The 21,363-nt window shown below is 40.8% G+C and overlaps 2 protein-coding genes across 4 annotated transcripts in view; one reads left to right on the top strand and one right to left on the bottom strand.

Moving 5' to 3' along the window:
* The window catches only part of ADIPOR2 (adiponectin receptor 2), a 105,988-nt gene extending 103,594 nt beyond the window's left edge, over nucleotides 1–2,394 (top strand). For all 3 annotated transcript variants that reach the window (XM_069094327.1, XM_069094326.1, XM_069094325.1), the window contains exon 9: nucleotides 1–2,394. This exon is cut by the window's left edge and continues 378 nt beyond it. The gene's annotated coding sequence lies outside the window, so the exon portion shown is untranslated.
* A 9,072-nt stretch (nucleotides 2,395–11,466) lies between these two features.
* Nucleotides 11,467–21,363, bottom strand: part of CACNA2D4 (calcium voltage-gated channel auxiliary subunit alpha2delta 4) — a 169,991-nt gene continuing 160,094 nt past the window's right edge. Inside the window, exons 35-38 of the mRNA XM_069094324.1 lie at nucleotides 18,418–18,535; nucleotides 17,586–17,698; nucleotides 17,181–17,263; nucleotides 11,467–11,625 (exon numbers count right to left, since the gene is read on the bottom strand). Of these exons, the coding sequence (XP_068950425.1) occupies nucleotides 11,533–11,625; nucleotides 17,181–17,263; nucleotides 17,586–17,698; nucleotides 18,418–18,535 (407 nt within the window). The 3' untranslated portion in view covers nucleotides 11,467–11,532. The remainder of the gene's footprint in view (nucleotides 11,626–17,180; nucleotides 17,264–17,585; nucleotides 17,699–18,417; nucleotides 18,536–21,363) is intronic.

The following is a 21,363-nucleotide window of genomic DNA, read 5'->3' as shown; positions in this document are numbered from 1 at the left end:
TCTTCTCTTCTCTTCTCTTCTCTTCTCTTCTCTTCTCTTCTCTTCTCCCTTCTCTTTTTTAAATAAATCAACCACAATTTGGGGTAACCATTTATATCTTGCTAAGGGGCAGGGGTGTGATTTTAGATGCTCTTTTGGGAAAACAAAGAAATTAATGTAAATAAGATTTCTAACTTTCTGTTTAAAAAAGAATTTATATAAATGTTTAAAATGGGGTGGGGTAGGGAAATTTTTGTAAAGAATGAAACATGCAAGTACCACACACTGTTTCAATTTTGCACAAAGGAGGCCGTAGGTGAGACCCCTATTATAGTAATACATTGGTGGTATCAAGGTACCTCCCCAAAGGCTTGAATACTTTGGGCTGTATTGGGACAGAAGCTATGGCAGGCTCAGCCACGCTGTCTAGTGACTACTCTTCTACCTGGGATTCTTGAGGCGGTGAACTAGAGGGTTACTGTATGTGTCTTTTAGTGAGAGCAACATGTAAATGGACAAAGTCAAGGTAGTATGGAAACGTCCAAAAGTAGCCATCTGCACCAAGTCTGGATGCTTTTGTGGGATCTTATGTTCTTGTCTTAGCAGATGCTGTTAGTGACATTTCTAGGAACTAGAATCACCTTTTTGAGAAGAGGTGTTTTGGTCTGCACTCAGACAGTATATGCAGAGGCTGTTGGAGATGATGGGAAAGAAAAGCTTTGGGTTTAGCACTGGCAATGTGAGTACTTTCCTGGCAGCCTATCTGATTTTTGTGGTATTGTTTATCTTTGAATGGTGAGCTGCATCAGTTTCCTATATCCTTTCTCTAGGAGCTCTGTGACACTTAAAAAACCCTTCTGTGTTGAAATCACTGCTCTAATTCTACCTTTCTTCCCACTGAGAGAATGAGTACTTCTCATTGGTGTCTTGGTTGATAGAATAAAGCCAGTCATTAAAACCAGGATTCGTTTTACCCTGGTGCCTCAAACTCATTTACATAAATTGTGAATACCCTTCAATTTATAAAGATGGTTTTTTAACCTTTGGCATACTTCTTTCCTGAGCTTTTTTCTTGAAGAGGAAAATCAGCCATACCATCTTAAATCCAAGTTTAATACCCACTTTCCCTTCTCTGGGGAACAACCTGTTCCACTGTCTGCAACACTTGTTATACCTCTATCTATAATGTCCTAAAAAAAGCAATTTGAAATAGAAAAAAAATTATTTATGACTCCTGTTCTGGCATGGGTAGTGTCAAGGAGAGTGGGTGAAGTTCTACGAAACTATGGCTTCAGTTTCGAGTAAATTCTGAAGTAGCTTATTTAATTTAACTTACTTGTAACTTTGGGATCATGGGTATTGGAACCAAATAATGAGGCACCAACCATAGCAGCTAGCTTTCTGTATTAATGTTCAGTGAAACAGGAAAGACTCATTTGGTATAGAAAGGTTTTTTTTCCTGTGTAATTTTGCTCTCCTCTCCCCTTCTGACTCCTGGATCTCTGAAGATGCCTTATATAAAGTGAGCAGAAACTAGAGACAAAGGAGAGTGGATCCATGGTAGGGCCTTGGAGAAGACTAAAAGTATTTGATTCTGAGTGAGGTCATTGCCCTGGGCACCACCAGGACTGAGCATAGAAAGCTCAGGTGAATGGCATATATCCTGAGGAGATGAAGAGCAGTATTAATCCCTCTGAGGAAATATGGGGTCCATCAGGACAAGAGCCACCTGGGAGGAAGCTTATTCAGTTCCACAGAAGCAACAGTTAATAACAGAAGCCCAATTAATTCTTCTGTAATGCACTTTGGGTTACAGTATAATAGGTCACTGTATCACATAATCACTGGTGCCAGTCACCCTGTGCACCTTAAAGGAGGGAGGTGAGCCTGGTCTGATAGAGCACAAACCCCTGGGGAAAAAAAATTAAAACTCTACCTATCCTCAATCCAGTGGAAGCTCTCCCTCTTTAGGGTGTGTATGTGTGTGTGTGTGTGTGTGTGTGTGTGTGTGTGTGTGTGTGTATGTCTGTGTGTGTTTGTTTGTATATTACCAAGAGCCTCCCTGTGCATTTTGTTCCACTGTGCTAGCTGAGAACTCTCACCAGGTTGGCACCTGAATGCCTTACTCTCAGCAATCAGGCTTCCTTGCTCTGTGTGAATTTTTATTTAATTTTCTTTTGGTCATAGGTTAGGACCTCTATAGCGTATTTCTTTTCCCCATTAAATAGTGGCCTTGTTCAGTATGTCCTCCCCCCTGCCCCCCAAATTACTGAAGCCACAAAGCACATTCTTGGGGATCATGGAGGGTTGGGGTTCCAGAACGGCATCTGTGATATTTCCATTCACCATGGGATCTCTCAACTTGCTGTATTCTTAATTTCTGCTAATAAAAGAATAAAATGGAAATTGACTCAATCATGTGTGTTCTGTACCTTTTTCCTCACTTGTCTTTTTGTGATTTCCATATTCTGACACATTGCAGAATTCAAATTTTCACAGATCTTCCTCTCTTGAATACTGTCTTTATTCTGAAAGCATTGGAATATGAATGCATATGTGCTACTCACTCTACTTATCTCTTTGTTAACTGGAAATATTAGAAGGAAAGCAAGGCCTTCATTAGGGAGAGTACAACCTCTGATTCAGCAAAGGAAGGGAAGGAAATAAGCATTTATATAGCTAGTCACTGTGCTAAGGACTTTTACAAATATTATCTGACTTGACCTGATAAGGTTAGTGCTTTTATTATTCTCATTTTACAGTTGAGAAAACTGATGCAAACATTTAAGTGACTTGCCCAGGATCACATAGTTAGCTGTCTAAAGCTGGATTTGAACCCAGGTCTTCCTGACTCCAGGCCCAGCACTCTATGCACTGCACTGCTAATTATCTCTAAACATTGAACAAACATTTTTTAAGTGCCTACTATTTTCAAGCCACCATATTAGACTCAAGGACCAAAAAGAAACAGACCCTGCTTTCAAGAAACTTATATTCTACTGGGCAGTTTAACACATGCAGATGAAGACAAAAGACAAAACCACGTACTCAAGGAAAATTTGAGGAAGTTCAGAATGCAAACAACTGGAAGGATCAGGTAAGACTTCATGGGAAAAATGAAATGCAAGGAGGACCTTAAAGGAAGATGAAGGATCCTGCAAAATTGAGATGATGTGGTAAGGCTTGTGTAGATGCATGGAAGTGGGAGAAGAGAGGTCGAGTTGGGGAACAAATCACCTAGTTTGGTGATGTATAAAGGGTGATAACATGAAATAAGACTGGAAAGGTAGGCTGCAGACTACATGGAGCATGTGAGCAAGTCACCTACAATGAGACTGTATAGAATGGTTTAAATCCTACCCTAGAGGAGATAGTGCCCTCAGCTATGTCAGACTTGGAAGAGGAACCAACTCAAGGTTGGTGAGGAGAAGGTAACGAGTTCTGTGATGCACTGTCCACCGAAATAGACTGCGTAATTGCTTTATCTTTGTCACGTACTAGGTTTGTCTGGTGAAAATGTTAAATAGTTATTTTTAAAATATTTTTTTCTTAGGTAGTTCACCTTCCCTGATAGGCAAAAATTCTAAGGTGAAAGTTTTTTAAAATGGGAGTGGGGGAGGGAAGGAAGAAGACTTGGTATCTCCATAGATTGTTTAGAAATATTTTATTGAGATCTTTTGCTTTTATATCACCTAAAACCTGCCCTGTATCTCTCCCTCATCCGCCTTGGAGAACCATCCCTTATAAGAGGAGGAAGAAGAGAAAATGCAGCAAAGCCAAATCAATATTATATTAAAAAAAATTCTGACATTTTCATGTTCCATGTTCTTGGATCTCCAAGTTCTTCAGAGGAGCAGGGGAGGGCAGCAAGCTCTCGTTATGTGCCAGGCTTTGTGCTAAGTTCTGAGGATACAAAGAAAGGCCAACACTTGGTCCCTGTTCTCATGGAGCTCACATTCTAACGAGAGACTGCATGCCAAACGTTTGTGCGCAGAAACCAAGTGTAGGTGACTGGAGAGAGACGTTCTGTAGACATGGCATTTGAGCTGAGTCTTACAGAAAGCCAGGAGTCTGAGATGAGGGAGTACATTCCAGGCACGGCCATCAGCCGGTGAGACACGTGGATTTGAGAGTATAGTATATGAAGAACAGTAAGGTAAGAAGCCAAAAGGTTTTTCAAAATACTTGATTTTGGAAGTAATAAGGAGTTCCTAGAGTTTGAATAATGGCAGGATCACATGCTTAGACCAGTGCTTTGGCACTTGAGTAGAAGATGGAACTCAGTGAGATCCTTCACAAGGTAATTTCATTTGTGAGTAGAGAGATGTATATGAAATGTGAAGATAAAAGTGACAGCACTTGGTTGCAGACTAGATGTGAGTGCTGACTGCAAGTGAGTCAAGGATGGCATTGAGATTGCAAGCCTTGGTGGCTGGAAAAATGGTAGTGCCTTCAACAGCAATAAGGTAATTGGGAAGAGGTGGAGGCAGAGTAAAATAAGGAGTTCTTTTGGATGTGAGTTTGAAATGTCTACAGGGTCAAATGTTCAAAAGACTAACTCACAATTAGACAGTGGGGCTAGGAAAATAGATAATCTGAGGCTCGCCTGCATAGAGATGACAATTGAATATAAGCTGATAGGATTGCCACCAAGATAAAACAGAAAAGAGGAGCCAGGACAAAGCCTTGGGGGACACCTGGGTTAAGTGAGCTAATGTGGACAAAGCCAACCAAGGAGACTTGAAAAGGGGTTAGGCAGGAAGAGAACTAGAAAGAAAAGGGCTACAAAAACCTGGAGAGGAAAGTATCAAGAATATGATTGATAGTGTCAAAGGTTGTAGAGAAGTCAAAAAAAATAAAGTTTTAAGACAGGCCACTAGATTTGGCATTTAGAGATCATTGGCAACTTTTGAGTTACCACGAAGTTGAATATCAGAAGCCAGATAGTAGAGGGTTAATAAGAATGGAAGGAGAAGTTGAAGTACCTGGTGTAGACAGCTTTGTCAGTTTAGCCAAAGGGGAAGAAGAGTAGGATGACAGGGAATAGCAGAACTGAGTTTCTTAAGGAGGAAAGGATTTGTGTTTGTAGGCAGCAGGGGAAGGAGCCATTAGATAGTGGGGGCAATTTGCTGGAGAAGATAGGAGGGTGTAAGATCAAGAGTGCATGTTGAAGAATTTGCTTTAATGAGTGAGGCCTCTTCATTTAAGACCAGAGTAAGAGAAGAAGTAATAAATAAAGATTTTTGAGGGGAGAAGAGGAAACTAGCAAATGACCCCAGTTAATATGAGGTAAGGTCCTCAACCAAGAGGATTACAAAAGAAGGTCCCTGGAGAGAGGTGTGAGAAGAAAGAAAAGGTTAGAAATAGGATCTGTGGTGAGTGGGGAGGTATATCCCCTATTATGTATAAAAGGATTGCTTGAAGGCCAACTTGAGATGATGTTAACGAGTTTGTAGGGGACCCAGTCAGAATAATTTTGGGACTTTCTCCAACTGCTTTCAACACAATAGGAGTAAAAGCAGCAAATAATGAGAATAACCCAAGACTAGGGTTTGACGAGGCATGATAGGAAAGACAAGGGACTCGTGTAAGGTGCTGTAGAGTTGAATGGATAAACCAAGAGGTTGGTTGCGATAGAAGTGCATAGCCAGTACAGGGGTGATGGGAGGGGTGGAAGGATTGGAGAGCATGAAGAACAGGGATAAGGGTTGTAAGGCAGAGGGAAATTTGGAATAGTAAAATCATATGATCAGATAGGAGAATTTTATGAAATGAAACATGGGAGTGGAACACTCTTGGATGATGGCAAGATCAAGGGTGTGACCTTTTCTGTGTTAGCCAAGGCAGAGTGGAGGAGTAGCTCATGGGAACTAAATAGATTGATGAACTGAGAAGTTAGAGTATTTGAAGTAGTATGTTGAAATCTTTTAGTATGAGACAGGTTGGATTGTAGAAAAAGATGCTTTTTCTTTGGTGCCAACTTTAATATTTATAATTTTGTAACATTCATTTTTGATGATTTTATGGTGTTTTTCCCCCTTTTACACCATTGTAGTCATGTATAGTCTCCATAAATTCTTTTTGCAGATATAGACATAGTGGTATTTGTATCTCAGTCATTATACTTCTGCTCTGGACTCAGTCCACTTTAGAAAACCATTGTTAATTTGGCGACTGTGCAAATCATAGAAAGTAGGGATGGATTTTGACTTCATGAAGCCTAATAAAATGTGTGTACCAGTGGCTTCTAGGCAGGACTGCCTTTAAATTGTTCCGGAAAAAGACTGTCCTTTTCTTTAAAATCTTTCTCAATTCAGCTTTTCCTTCTCTCAGTAGACAGCTCACATTTGTGCCATATGTGAAGCCTTTAAGATTCCCATCCACCCATCCCCCAGGTCTCATTTGTAATTGGAAGAACAGATTTAGTAAACAGCACATACATACCCAACTCCCCTGACATTAATAGCTGATAATTCATAAATTGCTTCATACTAACATGCTAACACACCAGCATTACTTAACATCTATATTCCAACTGTGAAACATTTATGATACATGCTTGTTTGGTTTCTGTCACCAGCTAAGTGACATTCAGATGGCTGAATTCCTGCTTTAGGGGTAAGTCCCCCAAAGCTAAGGCTGACATCAGAGTGAAGGGAACTTCTACCTGAGACAGACTGCCAGCTGGTGTCACTTTAGTGGCAGTTTGTGGGCCCCTGAAGGCATAAGGGAGGGACAGCACTCTCAGATTCTAGGACTTGAGTGAGTGGCATTCTCTTTTGGTTGTTCTGGAAAAGCTGTGCAAAGTCAGAACTGGGGCCTAGGAGAAAGTGAGTGGGAGAGTAGTGAGTGCTTCCTGACCTTTTCCATTTTGTAAATTTGCCTTTGACACCTTGGGTGGGTGGGAAGATAAGATTTGGAAATAAAAACAGATTCTCCAGATGAAAAAGAGAAGAGTTAGCAGGAACTCTGTGGGAGGCAAACCTTGAACTAGGTTTTGATTTGGTAGGTTATAAACTAGAATGAGGATACTTTATGCTCGGAGGAATTATAGCAAGAATTTTAAAATAATCTTTCAATGCATAACCATTAAGGTCTTTGCAATATCTTGGCTAGGAAATAGTAAGATAATGATAAAGAAGGCCTCTTTTCTTCCTAGAGACAAGATACTTTTTACTTGGTATTTTTTAGCATTTTAAAAATAAATTTTTATTGATGTTTTGATTTTACATTTCTTAAGTTTCTCCCAGTGATTTCTCTCTTCCCTCCAAGGGGGTCTTCCTATTTAACAATATATTTAGAAGAAAAAGGGAGAAGGGGGAAAAATTTCTTGCTTGATATTGATGTCCTGCCTTTTTTTTTCTACTTTCCCGCCTTTATCACCTGCAAGGTTGAATTAGTCTTGGGGGGAAATTGGGTTTTTGTTCAGTGACTTTGGGGGATGATAACTTGATACTGCAAATTGGGAGTCTTAAAGAGTTGCCTGTAGTACTAGTGATGGAATCCTAATAAAGCTGTCCCCAGCCCCAATATTCTAACTTCATTATAGGCCTGGCCCCACTGAACAGCAGGCCCACTGTACCTACCTAGCTCCCCTGCCAATGTCCTAACTTCTTCATATATGCCTCACTGCTCACTGGAACAACAGGTGTGTCCCTGAACTCTTAGTTCCCACAGAAATGGCAGGTGTGTCCATGTAATGGGAACCCAGCTACTGCCTCTACCTGGTCACTCCCCCAGACCCCTTCCCACAGAAGCAGGTGTATTCTTGTATTCAGTTGCAATCACATCATCCATCTAGGCCAAGACAGGACCACAATACGTCTGTCTTAACCAGACAGGACCACAATAGCTAGCCAATTAGAGGGCAGCATGACCATGTGTAACCACTGAACTAGATGGGACCCCTCCTCCATTACCTAAGCCCTTAACAAACTCCTGCCTTTTTAATATTAATGATATTCCTCTATTCTATGTAAATTTCTGTTATGTAATTGCATCTTTACCCTATAAATATCCATCTTGCTTTCTCCAAACTTGCTGGTTCCTCTTGGAACTTATCCGGCTTCATGAGAGGCGTCAATTTCAATAAATGTCCGTACTTGGATTAGAAGTGGTCTGACTGAATTCTTTGAGACAGTTCCACCACAGCACATGAAAGCCCAACAGTTTTTGGGTGGGCAGAGCCCCCACTGCAACAGTTTTTGGCGTCCCTGGGTTTAAACCACAACACTAGGAATTTAGGTGACTTTCCCTTGGTCATACCACCAATATGCATCAGATGTAGTATTTGAACTTGGGTGTGGTTCCAAAGTCAATTTTCTATCCACTACGCTATGCAAATGTGTGTGTACACACGTACATATGTGTGTGTGGGGGTAGTTTATGTATATTGTTCCTCGTCTGTAAAATAAGCTGGAGAAGGAAATGACAAACCACTCCAGCAATCTCTGCTAAGAAAACTCCAAACAGGATCACAGGAGTCCAACAGGCCTGAAACAGGACTTAACAGCAAAAATAAATGTATTACATGTGCATATACATATACACACATAATTACGGACGTAGACATTCATTTGCTGGACTTCCCACAGCTTGTTATTGATTGCCTAACTGATGACCTAATCTCAGGAACCAGTCTTGATTGTTCCTTCGACCATTGAGAGTACCAACAACTTTGAGTCTTCTGGCCCTCTGTACATCCAGGGGCTTTTCTCACCCTCTCTTGAACCAACTGATTTACTTACTGTGTGATCCAATGTGGTCACACCTCTGAGTTGTTTTCTCCCTACAAGCAAACACTACAAACAATTTACTTTCTCTAGAGGCAGAATTAGGACACCTCTCTTGAAGTGGTGAAAAAAAATGCCCAGGGAGGGATTATGGTGTAGCCTGAGTTATATGAGGCAAGTGGGGATGGAACTATAGACTGGACTAGGCCTAGAGCTTGAGGCACCTCACTTCTAGGACAGGGAGGAATTAGCATGTTAACAGGAGACCGTGTCATAGAATAGGAGTAGGACTATGGAATTGTACCTTGTTCACAAATGTACAATAAACCCAGTCACTTTCAGGATCTTCCTCATTTGCCTGTCTAGCTGTCTGTGCCGTGCACATCTTTGGGATGGGCCTAGTTTATAGGAACAATTACTAGGAGCCTGCCCCCAAGAATCCACCCTGGTTCTTACTTAGTTTTGGTGTTGGGGGACTGAGGTCTGTACCCATGGCTACTCAACAACAGCAATAATAATAGCCAGCATTTATGTAGCACTTTAAGGTGTGCAAAGTGCTTTACATGTTTTACTCATTTGATCCTCCCAACAACCCTGGACAGTATATGCTATTATTATTATTCCCATTTTACAGATGAGAAAACGGAGGCAAGCAGAGGTTACCTGACTTGTCCAGAGTCACACAACTAGTCTGAAGACGTGAGGAAGGATTCAAACTTAGTTCTTGTCAACCTTATCCACTGCACCATCTAGCTACCTGGGTAGGATTTATGGAAACTGTTGGTCAATTCGATAAAAAGGTATCTTTATTCAAGACAATTTCTAAAACCTTATCATTTATATAGTACAAAATGCATTCCCCACAGCAGTTTTATGGGAGAGATGGTGCAAATATCTCCAACACAAAAAGACTTGATTGTGATGTGTTAGTGTTAATTTAAGGCTGGATTTGAACTCAAGTCTTCTTACTTGGAGTTCAGGACTCTTCCCCACTATACCACACTACCTCTTAGTGTCCTGATAAAACCAGCCAGGACCCAGGACTCATCATCTATCCTGCTGCCCATCTCCTTCCATACCAGACACTGGTTTAGGACCAAAGACCCCTTTACCTCCATCCCTCCCACTTGCTGCTCAAATCAGCATCACAGTTGGCTTTTTAAAAGGGTTTGACAATCAACTGCCTTCTTTTCTCTAATTGTGAATTGTAGGCTGCCTAAACTGAAGTTCCTGTCTCCAGCTATGTTCCCTGACACTGTGCCTGTGGCAACCCTATCCTTTCTGTGTTCCTACCTATCTCTGCTCTGCCCTCCCACTGCGCCCTCTCTAGACCCCATGCTCTGTTGTTAGCACATGCCCACCACTTGGAAATTATGTCAATTTTGTATTTGATTGGCCATGCACAGGCATTCTTCCTGCCTAACCACCCTTGCCCAATAATTTGTTTCTCAAAGGTAGGGACTGTCTTTGTACCCCCAGAACCTAGTACAAGTTGTGCCTAGAAGTTCTTCAACTATTATACTCTTATCATTTGTGGTGGTGTAGCCATTACCCAAAGCAATTCACATTTTTGCCTTTCTTAGGTCTTCCTCACTTCCCCTTCATTATGTACACGAGTATATACCTTCCCATATCCATGTCCATCAACTTGAGCAGGCCCATGAGGAATGAGGTGTATTCCACTATGATCTTTACTTTCCTTGAAGTGTATCTGTCTTTTTGGTAGTATTTCTAGTGTGCCTTTCTATATTCCCGTCTCAGAACCTGTAAACCTGTGTTTTTCCTTTCTGAACAACCTGTTAAGTGAAAGTAGTCAATTCTTCCCTTGACTAGGCCAGGAATCTGGGGATTAACGGAATTTAAATCTTCAGTCTGATCAGGATCCATTTGTGCATAGCTAAGGAAGGGGTGGTTGGGAGCTACCAGAGTATGACTCAGAACCTTGAGGCATATAGTACTAGCTTACTGGAGAGTTTTTTTGGTAGAATCTTCTAGGATTACAAGGGTCTGGAGCATGGTTCTCCTCTTTTCCCAGCCAAACAAATCTCTACAGAAAGTAATTCCCCAAGGTTGAAGAAGGGAGACTGCAGTGTCCCACATGGGAAGGTCTGGATCTCAAATCAGTCATGGTTTTCTGCAACATCTGCTCAGGGAAGAGCCAGCCTTGCCTATCCCCTTGTAGTTAAAATTAAGCCTATGCTGGGAACACTGCTCTTCTCTAGGTGATTCTATAGGGCTACAGATGGCATACCACAATCTTCACAAGATTCAAAATTGCAAATGCCTTAAAAGGCAATGGAAAATATATATATTGGGCATAAAGTGTCTGTAGCAAACGTCCAATGATGTTCAAGTCAACTGAGAAGTGGAAGGATCAAGGAAATGTATGAATAGGAAGGAGCATGGCAGTCATAGTAAGAGGGGAGATTGACAGACTGAATGCTGCATTATTATTTAGAAAAACTTGGAAAAAAATTAAAAAAAAACTTGAAAGAAACAGAAAGACATCCAAAAGGGTTGGGTTGATCATCTATGGAGGAGGATTTATCAAAAGACATAGACAAGATTTGCATAGCTAAGAATTGGAAAGAATGTATTATATGCCCCAATGCTGAGTGCCCATATGAATGAAATCATACTCCACTAAAGTAAGATTTACATTAAATGTATTCTATGAAAAATGTCTAAAATAAATTTTTGATTGTTTTAAGTCATAACTGTGTTGTGTTTTTATTAATAAAGCTATGGCTGAAGCTTTTCTAAATGATTTTAAAATAAATTTTTATTAATACCTTAAAAAAAAAGTTGAGGTTGTGAGCTGTCAGTGCAGCAGCTCCCAGGTTCCCAGGGGCAACAGGAATAGAGCTATTGAGGCAGAGTTCTCTGCAGCGCCTCCACAGTCCTGGGCATTTTCCTGTAAAAAGAGGGGGAGAGATGGTCAGTGATAGCCCAACTAGAGGGTCCCCAATAATAGAAAATTGGGTCATTTGTATTTCAATAAAAGGCTTTGAACCTTCATTGTAATACAAAGGATCATAGGATTTAGAGCTGTAAGGGACCTTTACCTTAAGAAAAATTTATGACAAATATCCATATGCCAGGGAAAGTAGAACTTTCTACTTTGTATATATGTACTTTTTTTTTTTTTAAATATCATGCTGTCTTTGTGTACCAGGGGCTTGCCTGCTTTTCCCATCCCCAATCCCAAGGCAATTCACCACCTGTGTATTTTCCTTCTAAACAAAGCATCTGGTAGCCTATCCAGAGCCAAATAAGATTACACTTAGCAAGAACTTGATACCTGTCTTCAAATACATGCTGTTTATCTCTTAGAGGATAAAATTGGGGGAAATGGATAGAAATTACAGAAAAACGGGTTTTGATTTGATACAAGGAAAAACTTTCTAAACGTGAGAGCTATCCAAAAGTGAAATACCATATTTCACCATATAATCGTTGCCACTATATAATTGTTATGCTTTTATTTTTTTTTTTGCCTTTTGGAGGGCAATTGGTGTTAAGTAACTTGCCCAAGGTTACACGGTTTTTTTGTGTGGGTGTTAAGTGTCTAAGGCTGGAACTGAACTTGGGTCCTCCTGACTCCAGGGCCAGCTCTTTACTCACTGTGCCACCTAGCCCTGTTATGCCTTTTTTAGTACAAAAAATTGGTTTATAACTTTTCATCTCATAATTGTAACATGGTATGAGTCTGCTTCTCATGCTGCTTAAAAGGTAAACAGAGCAACGTATTCACTAGTGACATATGGATACGTATTTATTTCTCTTGCATTGTAAGCTGTAAGCTTAGAATTTTCAGTGCACCCCACGTCAGTATATTTCCAAAAGCCGACTTACATGGTTTGTTTAGAAGCATTCAAACTCTGCTTCAGAGAAAGCAGCTCTGATGGGCTGGCAGTGTTGTTCTAATGCAAAACGTATGCTTGCCCAAAAGACTATTTTAGTGGAGAATTCACACAGGGCAAGTGTGCACATGGTGGTCAGAAGAAGCTATACAAGGATGCTCTCAAGGTTTTTCTTAAGAACTTTGGAATTGATTGTGTGACATAGGAGATACCGGCACAGGATGGTTTAGCATGGCATGCCCACATCAGAAAAGATGCTATGCTCTTTGAGCAAAGTAAAATTGAAGCAACTCAAAGGAAATGTAGGATGCACAAATTTGGAGTATCCTCCCTAAATATTAACATGGACTATTTGTGCCCGACCTGTGGTGGAGCATTCCAAGCTCGTGTTGGTCTGATCAGCCACCATTGGACACATTGAAACTTGACACTAGGGGAAGAGCCAAGATGGCAGCATAGAAGGAGGAAAACTCCATGAGTTCCCCCCATAACCACATCAAATACCTATAAAATATGACTCTAAACAAATTTTAGAGCTACAGAACCCACAAAATGACAGAGAGAAACAAACCTCCCACTGGAGGCAGCCCAGCAGATGGACAGAAAAGGTTCATTGCAGCACGCTGGGAACAGAGCGCAGCCCTGCATGAGCCTGCAGTTTTAGCCCCAGGGTGGCCCTGACCAGCAGCTGCAGCGGGAGAGTGGATTACCAAGAGCTGTGGCGGTTACCAGAAATAACCCATAAATGCCAAAAACAAAGTAAAAGTCTGTTGGAACTGGGAGAGGATGGAGTATGGTCTGGCCTGAGCCCCCAGGGGGAGAAGTGGTGGAGGCACTGTGGCCGTGCAGCCTCCTCCACATGACTGCTTCAGAGCTCCTGGCCTGTAGATCTGAGGGGGAATGGGCGACCGTTCAGGAAGGGGGTGGGGGGTAATTGCTCTTGCCTTACACTGCCTGGATCTGGATCACTGTCTGGGGTGGAGGTCCTGGGGTGTGTGACCAGTGAGCCAGAGCTTGTGGGGGGCTACAGAGAGGGCACTCGACTAATAGCTCTGGCAGTTGTGAAAACCCCAGCTATTTGGGACAAAGCTCTCCCCTCTGGAAGCAGAGTTCTACTGTGGCAAAGAGCTCAAAAGTCAAGTAATTGGCTGGCAAGATGAGCAAGCAGAGGAAGCACAATTAGACCATAGAATCGTTTTGGGGACAAAAAGGATCAAGGCATGGAATGGGAGGAAGACGACAAAGTCAGAACTCCTACACCAAAAGCTTCCAAGAAAAATATGAGTTGGTTATAGGCCATGGAGGAGCTCAAGAAGGATTGTGAAAATTAAGAGAAGTGGAGGAAAAATTGGGAAGAGAAATGAGAATGATGTAAGAAAATCATGAAAAGAGAGTCAACAGCCTGACTGAAGAAAATAACACCTTAAAAAACAGACTAACTCAAATGGCAAAAGAGGCCCAGAAAGCCAATGAGGAGAAGAATGCCTTAAAAAGCTGAATTTGCCAGGTAGAAAAAAAAATCTCAAAAACTCACTGAAGAGAATCATTCCTTCAGAATTAGATTGGAGCAAATGGAAGCTAATGACGTTATGAGAAATCAAGATGCTGTTAAACAGATCCAAACAAATGAAAGAATAGAAGGCAATGTGAAATATCTCATTGGAAAAACCACTGACCTGGAAAATAGATCCTATCAGGAGAGATAATTTAAAGATTATTGGACTACCTGAAAGCCATGATCAAAGTAAGAACCTAGAAATCATCCTTCAAGAAATTCTCAAGGAAAATTGCCCTGATGTTTTATAATCAGAGGGCAAAATAGAGGTTGATCCACCGATCACCTCTTGAAAAAGATCCCCAAAAGAAAACTCCTAGTAATATTATAGCCAGATTCTGGAATTCCCAGATCAAGGAGAAAATATTACAAGCAGCCAAGAAGAAACAATTTTAATATTGTGCAAACACAATCAAGATAACACAAGATCTAGCATCTTCTACATTAAGCAATTGAAGGGCTTGGAATATGATATTCTGGAGATCAAAGGAGCTAGGATTAAAACCAAGAATCACCTACCTAGCAAAACTGAGTATCATGTTTTAGGGGAAAATATGGTCATTCAATGAAACAGACAACTTTCAAGCATTCTTGATGAAGAAAACCAGAGTTGAATAGAAAATTTGACATTCAAATATGAGAAGCACGAGAAAGTAAACAGGGGAAAAAAATCATAAGGAACTTACCAAAGTTGAACTATTTACATGCCTACATGAAAAAATGATCATTGTAACTTATGAAACTTTTCTCAGTGTGAGGATAGTTGAAGGGAATATAAATGTGTATATATGTATACGTACATATCTATATAACAAGGTATATGTGTATATGAATACATATGTGAGTATGTGTGTATATGTGTACAGGTATACATAGAGGGCACAGGACCAGTTGAATAGGAAGGGATGATATTTAAAAGGTGAAATTGAGAAGTGGGGGAGGAATATAATGAGAGGAGATGGAGAGAGACAGAAGGGGGTAAATTATCTCATATAGAAGAGGCAAGGGAAAACTGTTACAATGGAAGGGAAGAACAGGAAGACAAAAGGGAATGGGTCAACCTTACTCTCATTGAATTTGGCTTAGGGAGGGAATGACATACACACTAAATTGGGTATCTTACCCTACAGGAGAGTAGGGGGGAAGGAGATGATGTAGGGGAGGGCAGGTTGGGGAGGAGGGTAGTTAGAAGCACACACTTTTGAAAAGGGACAGGATCAAAGTAGAGAATAGAACAAGTTGGCGGGGGGGAGGTGGGATAGGATGGAGGGAAATATAGTCAGTCTCTCACAATATATCTACTATGGAAATGTTTTGCATAGCTACACATGTACAACCTATATTGAATTGCTTATCTTCCCAGTAAGGTTGGGTGATGAGGGAGGAAGGGAAAGAATCTGGAACTCAAAGTTTTAAAATCAAATGTTTAAAAAATTATTATTATTATTATTTTACATGCAATTGGGAAATAAGATATACAGGCACTGGGGTATGGAGATCCATCTTGCCCTACTGGAAAAAGAGGGGGAATGGGGGAGGATATAGAAGAGAGCAAATTGGGAGAGGGGGCATACAGTGGGATTGCTGTTTTGGAGTAGTGGGTAGTGGAAAGATGGGGAGAAAATTTGTAACTCAAATGTGAAAATTAATGTTGTAAACTAAAAATAAACAAACTTTAATTAAAAAAAAAAAGAAACTTGACACTAACTAGCATTGTGAGGTCATTTTGGTCCTCTTTGAGGATGGACAGCAGCCAACCAACCAAATAGGTTGCTGCCGTATTGAAAATGGTATTGTCACTCAACCCAAAGAAGAGCCATAGGCACAAGAGGTGTAAGCAGGCAGACAAAGCTGCCATGAATAAGTCATATGATATTGTACGACTTACATCTTGTGCTAATTAAACTGTACAGTTTGTCTGCCAGTGATATAATTTAGTAATAAGTAATTTTTAAGTAATACTGTCACAATTAAAAAAATCTTCACATAACCACATTCCACCTTTTTGCAAAAAATTTGGCATAAAATTTGCAATGATTATGCAGTGAAATACAGTAGGCTGCCTTTTTTGGGGTGGGGGGAGATCCAAATCTGTGATTTTACTGGTGTATGAGGAACTTCGTTGCAAACCAGTAATTGTTCTTCACTTTACTTCATGTCATTGTTGCTTGGAGCTCTTGAGAGATTAAGTGATGATGGCCCATGGTAAAACTGGGAGTGAAGAATTAAAAGTTGAGGGGATGCCCTACAATTGGGGAATATCTGAATAAGTTGTGTTATGTGATTAGGATGTAATACTATTTTACTATAAGAAAGGATGAGCAGAATGTTCTCAGAAAAGCCTTGAAAGACTTATGTGGACTGATGCAAAGTGAAATGTACTGTGCAAAGTAACAGCAGTATTATAAGATGATGAGCTGTGAATGACTTAGATATTCTCGGCAATACAGTGATCCATGACAACTCTGAACAACTTATGAAAAGTTCTGTCTCCAGAGAAAGAACTAATAGGTCTGAATACAGATTCAAGCATGTTTTTTTTTACTTTATTTTTCTTGAGTTTTTCTTTTCTTGTTTATGTTTTCTTTCACAATATGGCTATTGTGGATATGTTTAGCATGACTACATATGTATAACCTATATCAAATTGCTTGCCTTCTCAATGGGGGAGGGGGTGGGAAGGGAGAAAGGGAGAGAATTTGGAACTCAGAGTTTTAAAAATGAATGTTAAAGATTGTTTTTACATGTAACTGGGGAAAAATAAAATAGTAAATAAAAACTTAAAAGAAAAAAAGTCCCAATTCCTTCAGGAGGCCTTTTCTAGACTCTTCAACCACATGTGTCTTTCTCAGATAGTTTCCATTTTACTCTGTATATATTTTGTATGTACCTGGTTACTTACATGTTTTATCCCCCATTAGAATGTGAGTTTCTTGAAGGCAGGATTGTTTTTGCCTTTCTTTATACCCTCAATACTCACCCTCAATAGTAAGGGCTTATTAAATGCCTGTTGACTGACTGATTAACCCTTCCCCTCTTCAGGATACACACCTCTGGATGAAATGCATGGCAGGTGTCTGGTCGTCTTCGGAGCTTCTGGGAACGCATCCTCTCACACTTGACAGATGCATTATGTATACCACTGTTAAGGTCAATAGTAGGAACCCAGGGGCTGGGGGTAGACAGGGAATCTAAATTTAGTGTCGAAGATAAAGGCCCAGAAGAGCACTGACCCCTCTGGTGACAGTCCTGCTTTCTGAGGGAGCAAAGAGAAAGGGGTACCAAAGAGGGAGTGCATGAATCCGAGGAAGAGCTGGAACTTAATGAACTAATGTGGGGAAAGAAGAGAGGAGAAGGGCTGGGGTACTCAGCACCTGGAATATAGAATAATCCTCATGTATGCCTGTCCCTGCCTCCTCTCCACCCCAAATCAGCACAGGCAGAATGGAAGGATATATTTGACTTCTGTAGCATCTTGAAGGACAGGTGGGAACATGCTGCAGTCACAGGCGGAATCAGTCACTACAAGAAGGAGGTTACTTTTGGGAATCTGTTGAATCACAAACATCCTGTAGAAAGAGTGAAAATGTAGTCAAATGCACAAATGTCCAGGATACCAGATTAGACTTGTAGGATATAAGAAATGAATAGTCATTTGTGAACTTTGTAGGTGATTTGGATGTTGCCTTGAATTCTGATTTTGGGAGCCTGTTTTGTCTTTCCATGTTTTCCCTTGGTTGGAGGAAAGAGGAGGGAAAGTTAACTCACAGATGACTTAAACCTGCCATACCATCAGGAGCCTTCCAGATTGGTTAAGAGTGTGTTTTATATCACAGAATGGGTGAATAAAGTTGGTCCACAGTGCCCAAGTGACCAAATCTCCAAAGCATCCTGGGGCAGGGTTGGGGAGAAGAGGTATTCAGGGGCAGGAAACACCATTACCATTTGAGAGAAACCACAAAGGAGTGAAATCTCCAGAGCAGAAAGATAATAAAACTAGGCTTGGTAAACTGAGGTCCTACCATTCCTCCTCCTTCAAGGACTCAGGCAGTAAAGGCAGAAGGAAAAAGAGAGGCCACCAGAAATCTAGATCTCAGCATTCCCAAATACCCCTAGAGGAAGCACCCTGCTTCTGAGGGGTGAAAAGTCTTGTCTCACTGATGCTTCCATCTGTCCCCTGGATTTTCCAGAGCAGGGAATCTGAGGGGTGCCTCCTCCCACCCACTTGCTTGGTGGACAAAGTTCACTCAAAGAGTTCTGTATCCCCACCTCCCTTCCGTGGTCTTACTTTCTACAGCCTCCACACTCCATGATCCCATTGGTCTCCTGGACAGCGGCCTGGTACACGAAAACAGGATATTCTGTGTCACAGGGCTGCAACATATCCTGCTTCTTGTGCTTGTGGGCTATAGAGAAACACAGACAGATAGATGTGTACCCAGACAAACCCAAGGAAGATGACAAGACAATGTAGGAACTGGGGCAAAAAGGTAGGAAGAGAATGGGCTGGGGAAGGATTAGAGGAATTTGGAAAGAGAGGGCAATCGAAACAGTGCAATTAAATTATAATAAAAGAAGGGAGTCTTTCATCTGCAAACTAATTGTGTGACCTTGGGCAAGTCATTTCATTTCTTTGGAGTTCAGTTTCCTAATATGTGTAAAAGGTATTGGGGAGGGCTGTAGAGGGAGTGTGTTTTGTGTGTGGAGGTGAAGGGAGAAACTTTTAGGAAGAAGGAGAGCCCTACAGAGAAAACAGTCATGGCAGCACCCGATATATAGTTGGGAAGGGATGGGGAGCAATTGCTTGCGAAGTCTTCTTTTTCTCTGCCAGGAATAAAATGGTGTAGAAAAATAGAAAGGATCGCCTGTTGTGACTGTTAAGTTTGATTCCTGACTGACATATAGTAAGCTGAGAAATGCTGAATGGCTAAATTTTCCTCTTCCATACCAGAGCACAGGGAAAATGGGACTAAGCCCCAGAGAAAAGACATCTTTGGAGGGACAGTATGCTTCTTCTCCGAAGCAACTGCTACTCCACAAAGTCCTCCAGAGATGTGGGAAATTTGACCCCTGACCCTGACCTCTGTGCTTCAGTGCACCCCTTCCCTTAACAAATAAATTTGTCCCAGGTGCAGTTTCAGCTAATTATATTTCTTTCTGTCTGCAAGAAACAACTCTTCTACCTGTAGTATGAATCTTCTTGAAAATGATATTTTTAGGGTTTCCCCTCCTGTTGTCTGGGAGAGAATGTTAACTCTATTCCTTTGCCAGTTGTTTTTATTCTAATCCAAAATTTGATTTTAAAAATATGTGGTCTGCTGTCTTAGAACAAAGGGAAATCACGTGACTCTACAGGCTCCCAGTTGATCTGGACTACCGGCTGATCTGATTGAGGCACATTTTGCCAAAAGTCTGTATGTCAAGCCCAGTTAATCTATTATTCCAGAATGGAGGGAAAAGTGCGCTGCATATGTAAAACGAGGGAGTTGGATTAAACGATCTTAAAGTCCCTTCCAGCTAGCTATGGGGGTAATAGCCAAGGGGAGTTTTTTTCAGTCATGGGTTGGTTAGGTGAGTATCGAGGTGCCTTTGACTCCTAAATTCTATGATGGCGATTCTTTGGTTTCATGAAAGGAGCTGAAAGCAAAAAGGAGTGGGCTGAGAGCTTGGCCAGTAGGTGGCAGGGGAGAGTCACCAGAGGAGATGCATTCCCAGCGAAGACTTTTTGGGAATAGCTGATCTCAGTTCTATGCCTCTGGGGCCCCTTGAGATAGGAACATGGAGAGAGAGAGGGGTCCATGATTAATACTGGGGAGATGCCCTTTATCCTTCATAGGAAAGAGCCAAACTGTAATATGTAGAGGCATAGTAAGGAGGAAAAGTGTCCTGCAGAGACCATACATACAGGGACCATCTCACTCAAGCCACTCTGCAAATCAGTACTAGCTCACAGGCTAACAAAAAGAAATGAAAATGCTATTAATGCTCTGCTAACATTCTATAGTGGTGCCTCATCATAATAGTGCAGAGGTGAACCTGGATTCTTGAATGCTACCAGGACTTGTTTTTAAGTCATTTTTTCAGACATATCTGATTCTTTGTGACCCCATTTGGGATTTTCTGGGCAAAGATATGGAGTGGTTTGCCATTTCCTTCTCCAGTTTATTTTACAGATGAGGAAACTGAGGCAAACAGATTTAAGTGACTTGCCCAGGGTCATACAATGTGTCTGGGGCCAGATTGATTCTCAAGCATATTTTGGCATTTGCATTTGTAATATGGATATTTGCCATCTATTTCTTTATAAAAGAAGGCAAACATTTAGTATGTAATTCTAGCTACTCATTTTTGTCTTTCTAAGTATTGGTTAATCAACAGATGTTAAATTTTTGCAATATGTAGTGATCTGTTGCACAGTTATCCACATCATTGCATAATTGGTGTTGATCAATTAGTCTGGTCTCCTTAAGGCTAAATTTTTGTAAGTTCTGGTGGCAATGGACTGGTACTGAATTGCTAGCATAAGCCCAGCTTTTTCTCTAACCATGTCTAAAGGACAGTGATTCAACCATTTGTTCATTTCTTCTTTGTTAATCTATTATTGGTTGAATTCATGTGTATGTCACCTATGGACTGCCTTTTGATTCCAGTCTTGGATCTTAATTACTTCATAGGATCCATCCAGAGATAAATTGCTTTTGGTTACATTTGACAAATCTATATACCTATTATCAGACTTTTTAAAGTGAGGTGTATTAGTTCCAAAAGTATTTTTGTATATTTTAAATTTGTTTCTTGTATGTTCTGAGAACATTTATCAATCTTTCTCCTTTTTGATAAACTTTTTCAATAGCTGTCTGTATTTCTTTAATACTGTACACATTTTAGTTTCTATATACCTTCTAGATCTGTTGTCAATAGGTGCTAATTTTTCTTTGTTTCTCCCATTAAGCTTTTACTTCAAATTGACAGTCTCTTAATCAGTGTCAGTTTTCTCAGTTCAATGTGTCTTGCCTAAAAGATCATAGTATTTTAAAATATTATCTCCATCTATATCAGGTCAGTTTGGCTTCCAGATTCAAGCTCTATTCTTATTCTGTAGCCCCATATCGGAACTAATTCTGGAGGTCAGAGAGAAGTATCAGAATGTACTTCTGGTCGATGTAGTTTTCCCAGTCCTGGAGGACTGGAGAGCTATCATGGACCTTAAGCCGGAAGGTGAAGTTTCTTGATG

The sequence above is a fragment of the Petaurus breviceps genome, unplaced genomic scaffold (assembly GCF_028583685.1).
Source record: "Petaurus breviceps papuanus isolate PSGF00001 unplaced genomic scaffold, PetGlider_PUasm1.0 216, whole genome shotgun sequence".
NCBI classification, from domain to species: domain Eukaryota; kingdom Metazoa; phylum Chordata; class Mammalia; order Diprotodontia; family Petauridae; genus Petaurus; species Petaurus breviceps.
The sequence above is the reverse complement of the archived record's forward strand: the minus strand, read 5'-3'. Positions and strand labels throughout refer to the sequence as shown.